The sequence below is a fragment of the Pseudorasbora parva genome, chromosome 3, assembly GCF_024679245.1.
Source record: "Pseudorasbora parva isolate DD20220531a chromosome 3, ASM2467924v1, whole genome shotgun sequence".
NCBI lineage: Eukaryota > Metazoa > Chordata > Actinopteri > Cypriniformes > Gobionidae > Pseudorasbora > Pseudorasbora parva.
The window spans coordinates 56838560-56845703 of NC_090174.1; the positions used below are offsets into that span (position 1 = coordinate 56838560).

Consider the following 7144-nt stretch of genomic DNA (forward strand, 5'->3'; position numbering starts at 1 on the left):
GTTTCTACGTCACATTAAAATAAAGTGTAATCAACCATTTTACTTGCATTTTTTTATTTATGTTATTTAATTGTGACTTGTAAATACTAAAATCTTTTACTGAAATCTTAATCTTATAATAATTTTAGATGGGATGGACATTTTAATTGTTAATCTACTTTAAATAAAGCGGACGTTAAACAACCTTACTTTAAATGACGTAAATTTTTTACTTTATTTGTTTTAAATTCTTTATGCAGTTTTATCGTGCATTAACAAACTATTTTATGTAATAAAAACAATTTAATTATAACAAAACATAAACATTAAACCAAATTCTTTTTGTTAAAATGGTAATTTTATAACTTTTTTTATATTCTATTTTTTATTTTATTATATATCATTTATTTAGAATTGTTGATTTTATCATTTTTATATTCTATATTTTTCTGTTGAACATTTCTTGCATTTGTCAAGTGAAAAACAAAGACCTAGATAATCGTATTATTCGGTCAACACATGCGGTCAGCACAAACATTTTGCTGAACACAATGGAATATGTACTATATTTCATATTTTTCTGTTACTATTACATGATCTGTTTATGTAACACTTCATGCTTTTAATAAAGTAAAGTTTCTAATATTGTGTTTGTAACTGCTTTAAATGTACTGTATGCACAGAACAGATTTGTTTCAGTCAATAGCTAGTAGCTTGCACGACCACTCATTTTTACTAATTGACTAGTCATCCAGAAAAGTAGTCAAATAGTTGGCGTGTCAGTGTTTACATTATGTAAATGTCTCACCACACAGCTCTGACAGCCAGATGGAGAGTGACGCGACTGAGAAGCGAAGTATCGCGTATCTCCATTGCCGGATTCATGTCTCTTGCGTGTCTATGAACAGAGCCAAAAACAGCCACGTCACTAGTTTATTTCTGTCAGTCTCTGGGTTAGTTAAAGGCTCTCCGATCGGTGCAACAGCAAGTTTAAGAGGGAAATTATTTTGAAGAGCTCCTATTATGGATTTTTGAATGTTACCTTTCATGAAGTGTGTAACATAGTTCTAAGTAAATGAAAACATCCTGCAAAGTTTAAAATCTGAAAGTGCACCATATATATAAAGTTATTGTCTCCCAAAAGTAAGAGTCAACTCTGAGTCAAATAAACAAATCGTTTCTCAAACGAGTCCTAAGCTGTTTCATTGTGACGTCAAGATGAAATATTATCATATTGCCTGTCTACTTTTTGCGCTCTCAGGGAAAACTTGTCTCAAACACTGAGCATCATGGATAGCATCATGTGGAGAAGACGCTGCACTCTTCAATGTGTTTATTGTGTTTCATATTGTGTAGGCATCTGGCTAACCCGGCTAACTCAAGTTATCACTGTCTTACTGAAATATTACTGTAAATCAGCTGTAGGTCACTGTTGCCTAAAACTGTGTATATTAATGCAGATTGTCTGTCATTCTTACTACTTTGAGTATAGATAAAGGATGGAGCCAGAATTGTTTTGCAAACGTTAATGTTTCATCAGTCATTCAGCTTGGTGCTCGGCTAACGTACTGTATGCACTCTTTTTGACACAGTTCCTGCATGTGCACAGCACTATTTTAGACACACACACACACACACACACTCACAAGCACACACGCACGCGCTAATGCAGATGGTGAGGAATTACAGCTGAAACATCTCATAAGGTATCACTGAGCATCACTGAGAAACGTCCTGCTCAAGGTTCGGTTTGAATAACTAGTTCTTCCCATGTTTTAACGATTTGGACTCACCCTGAGATTGGTGTAAAATCGCTGTACACGGTAGACCAATCACTAAGACTGGGCCATCTGACCAATCAGAGCAGAGTAGGCTCGTGGAAAGTTGGAATTTAGAGAGACTGATTCATCAATCAGAATCATTGAACATTGCAATGTATATTATGAAAAAAATTAAACCGTTTTTTTGACCTTTGATGCATGTAAACTTGTTAGAGACTTCCAAAACTAAATTAGGAAAGTTTAAAATAGCATAATAGGGGCACTTTAAATAGTTTGTAGTATAGAAGTAGTTGTGAAAAAAGTGTGAAATCAATAACTTTTCAAGCAAAGACCAAACAAACTAAAAGCTCGCTCTGCAGCATGTTGTTGACTGTATATGTTGTTCGTCACTGTAAGCCGAGCGCTCTCCGGTTGGCGGTTATAAATGAGCTGTTCTGTTTATACGTTACGTCTCGCAGCGGTGGCTGTGTTTACGACTGTTTTCACAGGGCTTTCTTAACTATGCAAGCAAGGGCCAAATCCGTCTGCGTTTATGTGTGTGTGTGTTTCATGAAGTCTGCATATTTGAAATGAATGGATCAGACAGGGATGGGATGAGATATTGAGCAGTGCATCAGACTCACGGTGTGTGGGAAACCGTGAGTGTTTATGTCCCGGGGCCCCTTACATCCCTTACATGAATGAGTCTTACTGTATACATTCACATGTCTGTGTAAGTGTGTCTGTTCTTTGTAGGATTAAAGTTGTCCTTTAATTATGTGTGTTCGACATACTAGGATGCTTTTAGACGCACACACAGACTAGCCTCCATTCTTTATCCAGACTAAAGTCTGTAATATAAGCAGTGCATTAGTGAGTTTAGACTAGTGATGGTTTGTAACAGAGAGAGTGAAAGACAAGAATAGTTTGTTGAAAGAAATGTTAACACACTAAATATAACATAATGTACCGTCAGAAGGTCATTATGACAAAATAAACCCAGCAACAGAACTTGTATGTAATACGACTGTACTTTATGGACATGAAGAATTGATTTGAGCTGAAATTTTATATTATTCGAGCATATTATATCAATGTATTTTATATTAAATATCTTATTCTAGAAAAAAAATAACATATTTATGTTTATATTTTTTGTATTCACACTTATATACATATTAGCTTGAACACGTTAACCAAACGCTGCATATATATATTTTTCAAATATTTTAATAATAATAATTTATTTGTTCATATTGTATTTACTGCTTGATTTATTTTACAGTCTGTTTACATAGATGGGCAAAAATGTGTTACCAACCTTATACATGTGGTCAATGTTTTTTTATAGAGATATTTTTGTAGCTTAATTATACAAGAACGTCTGACCACTGAGTGCTACAATTGACCTTTTAGAATCTAATGTTCCAGAGAGCCATGAAATAAGCAACTTTATTTTATGTCTTGATGTCAAAATTATATACACCATCCCTCAGCACCCCCCTCTCTTTAACAGCTCGCAGATGTTGAGTTATTTTGACTGAAGGGTGTTTGGTCAGCTTCTATAAGCACCTTTGTGGCCATTTAAAACTGTGTGTGTGTGTGTGTGTGTGTGTGTGTGTGTGTGTGTGTGTGTGTGTGTGTGTGTGTTCAGTCGAATGTGCACGTTTTAGTGGGAGAAGAAAACACACACATCAACTTTATAGCCCTTTATAATAATTTTGTGTTTCTCATTTTTCACCCAGAGTGACTTACCATGCACTAATTACAGCAGCAATAACCTGGGGTTAAGTGTCTCACTCATGGAAACAAAAGCACAATTGTGCTCTCAGCAAGGTTATTATAGTTTATATTGTTTTTAAATTAGTTTTTTTTATTTTGCCTAGTTTTTGTCAACTTGTTTTCTATAATTTAAATATATGAAACAAAAATGACTTGCCAAATTAATCTAGGGTACCATCGCATTTTTTTAGGATGGAATATGGATTGCAGCCTTGATCCTTTTAATCTGCCGGCAATACTTATGTCCTGAAACCTTGAGATCATGAGAAGTCAAATTAGGGCTGTGTGATTGTTTTAACTGTGTTGGTGAATGTTTTTGGAATATTGACTGTGGCATCATAATCATTTGGGTCCACACTTGAAATTTTCAGATGACATGATTGTTTCATGTCCAATTAAAAACAGAAATAGCCTTGTTTTATTGAGGGATGCACTATATATCGGCCACCATATCAGTATCTTCCAATTCATTTTTAATGTTATCGTTATCAGCCAGATAAAAAAAATTGACCGATATATTAAAAGCTGATAAAAATTTAGCCAGCAGTCATATCACCCTGTAGCCCAAGACTGGTTTCCCACTGAAGCTAAGCAGGGCTGAGCCTGGTCAGTACCTGGATGGGAGACCAACTGGGAAAACCAGGTTGTTGCTGGTAGAGGTGTTAGTGAGGCCAGCAGGGGGCGCTCACCCTGTGGTCTGTGTGGGTCCTAACACCCCAGTATAGTGATGGGGACACTGTACTGTCAAAGAGCACCGTCCTTCGGATGAGATGTTAAACCGAGGTCCTGACTCTCTGTGGTTGTTAAAAATCCCATGTCCTTCGATAAAGAGTAGGGGTGTAACCCCGGCATCCTGGCCAAATTTGCCCATTGGCCTCTGTCCTTCATGGCCTCCTAATAATCCCCATATCCTGATTGGCTTAATCACTCTCTCTCCTCTCCACCAATCAACTGGTGTGCGGTGGGCGTTCTGGCGCAATATGGCTGCCGTCGCATCATCCAGGTGGATGCTGCACATTGGTGGTGGCTAAGGAGATTCCCCCCTCTATATGTAAAGTGTTTTGGGTGTCTAGAAAAGCACTATATAAATGTAATGAATTATTATTAATTATTATTATTTTTAAATAATGGATTATTTCCTTCAGCTGAGACACTTCAGATGCTCACTGTTCGCCATGATGGTTTTGAATGGCTTGAAATATGATTGGAGTCACTTCAAAAAAGGAAAATACAGTTAACAGTTGAGTCTGTCATATAGGCCACATGCAATTATAATGAAAACATGGGGACGTGGCTTTTAATGCTGAGACTTTTGTTTTTGTAATCATTCAAAAACAAATTTGGATTTTGATTTATCGGCCAGTATATCGTTTCAAATATAAATAATTATCGTATCGGCCAAATGATTTCGGTGCGTGCATCCCTAGTTTAATTTGTTCGATTGCACAATGTTTTCTACATTAACAATTCTATAGTACTTTTCGCACATCTGTCCTTGACGTCCATCTGTCCTTGTCTGCTCACAAGTTCAGCATCTGTTCACTCCCAGTGTTTGAGCAGCCCTTCTTCAAAAAAACTCAAATAACTTCTTCATATCACTCCAAAACAAATGACAGACGGTCCAACATTCATTTCCATCTTTTAGTTTAATTTGTAAAATGTCTCAGGGCCTTTTCTCCCTGTGAATATTTGAAGATGAAAGAGTGAGAATGATTTGATATTTGTACCCATATTTCCCCAGGTGCCATAAATTTCATACTTCAAAGCTGTGTGTTGTCCAGAATAGTCTGGAAATCTGGAGTAATTATTCAGTTTGGTCTCTCATCCATTTTTTTTCCTCCGTCTGTAAACAGGAAAGAAGGAAATAAAGGACATTTTTGAGTTGTTTTTTTGTTTAGTCGCCAGACTGATATATTTTATTATATTATATTGTATTATACTTGATTTATCTTGATTACTATGTTTTTTTGTTCCCCACGTGTGTAGCAAATTAAATAAAAAAAGTATAATTACTTTTTAAAATATATTGAAAACAGTTATTTAAATTGCAATATTTCACAATATTACTGTTTTTACTATAATATTGATCAAGTAAATCACACACATGATAAATGTTTGAGTTTCTGAAAGATGTTTTGTAAGGCAGATAACCTTATTTCCAATTTCTGTTCGTCTCCAGCTAATGTTCTGGACACCATGCTGCTGAGGAATTCTGGGAAGGTGGAAGAACATCGCGAGACTGGAAGTGATGTGTCGGCTCTACCTCAACGATTCCTGTGGTGTTACTGTTATCATCACTGCCCGGAGGACTCGACCAATAACACATGCAGGTATTAGGACACATTCCACCAGACTTGCTGCACCACTTGCGCATGTACTGTACACAGTATTACATGTGTGTCGTGTGTTCAGGACGGACGGTTACTGCTTCACCATGGTGGAGGAAGAGGGTGGAACGGCTGTGCTGACGTCAGGTTGTCTGGGTCTGGTCGGATCAGAGTTTCAGTGCAGAGTGAGTCATAAACTACTCTAATTTCCCAAATTAACTACTTAAATATTGGTGCACCCGTCCTCAAGCACTGACAAAACAAACACCTTATATAACCGACAGTGAATTAAACGCCCACTTTCCAAACTCGTGTTGCTCCTCAACTGCGACAGCTCACCCACAAATTTTAATTCTGTCATTCAACCCTCTACTCACACCTTGGCAATAGAATCGCCATTGGCTAGTACATTTTTTTGTTTAGTCGCCAGACTGATATACTTTATTATATTATATTATACTTGATTTATCTTGAATACTATGTTTGATCATTTATTCCCCACGTAGCAAATTATATAAAAAAAGTATAATTACTTTTTAAAATATATTGAAAATAGTTATTTTAACTGCAATAATTTTTCACAATATTACTATAATATTGATCAGGTAAATGCAGCTTTGATGCAGCACAAGAGACTTCTTTTAAAATCTCCATATTTTTGAACAGTAGTGGTGAGAAATGTGCTTCCATGCTCATGATAGTTTAGCAGTTTAACAGTTGCTCTTTTCCATATAAAGAAAATGAATGGTTATTTACTACCAAGCTCCAAAAATCACCATAAAAGTAGTCTACATATTCTGTACATATACATGTAGTACATGGCAAGTTATTGCAAAATGTATTGGGACACTGTTAGTGGTATTATAACAAAGTGGAAGCAATTGGGAACAATAGCAATTCAGCCACGAAGTGGTAGGCCACGTAAAATCAAGGCCGAGCAGTTCATCCAAGCGTGGAGACGTGTTCTCTGGAGTGACCAATCACGCTTCTCTGTCGGGCAATCTGATGGACGAGTCTGGGTTTGGTGGTTGAAGGAGAACGGTACTTGCCTGACTACATTGTGCCAAGTGTAAAGTTTGGTGGAGGGAGAATTATGGTGTGGGTTGTTTTTCAGGGCTTGGTCTTGGCCCCTTAGTTCCAGTGAAAGGAACACTTAATGCTTCAGCATATCAAGACATTTTGGACAATTTCATGCTCCCAGCCTTGTGGGAACAGTTTGTGGATCACCCCTTCCTGTTCCAACATGACTGTGCACCTGTCCTTTGTCTTATTGTGCAAAATTATGTAAAAACCAAT

General features: G+C 36.7%; 1 protein-coding gene across 5 annotated transcripts in view; it reads left to right on the forward strand.

The window, feature by feature from the left end:
* Nucleotides 1-7144, forward strand: part of bmpr1ba (bone morphogenetic protein receptor, type IBa) — an 81521-nt gene that overhangs the window by 66539 nt on the left and 7838 nt on the right. For all 5 annotated transcript variants that reach the window (XM_067439601.1, XM_067439603.1, XM_067439605.1 and 2 more), the window contains 2 exons: nucleotides 5701-5851; nucleotides 5934-6033. In XM_067439601.1, coding sequence (XP_067295702.1) covers nucleotides 5701-5851; nucleotides 5934-6033 — 251 coding nt within the window. The remainder of the gene's footprint in view (nucleotides 1-5700; nucleotides 5852-5933; nucleotides 6034-7144) is intronic.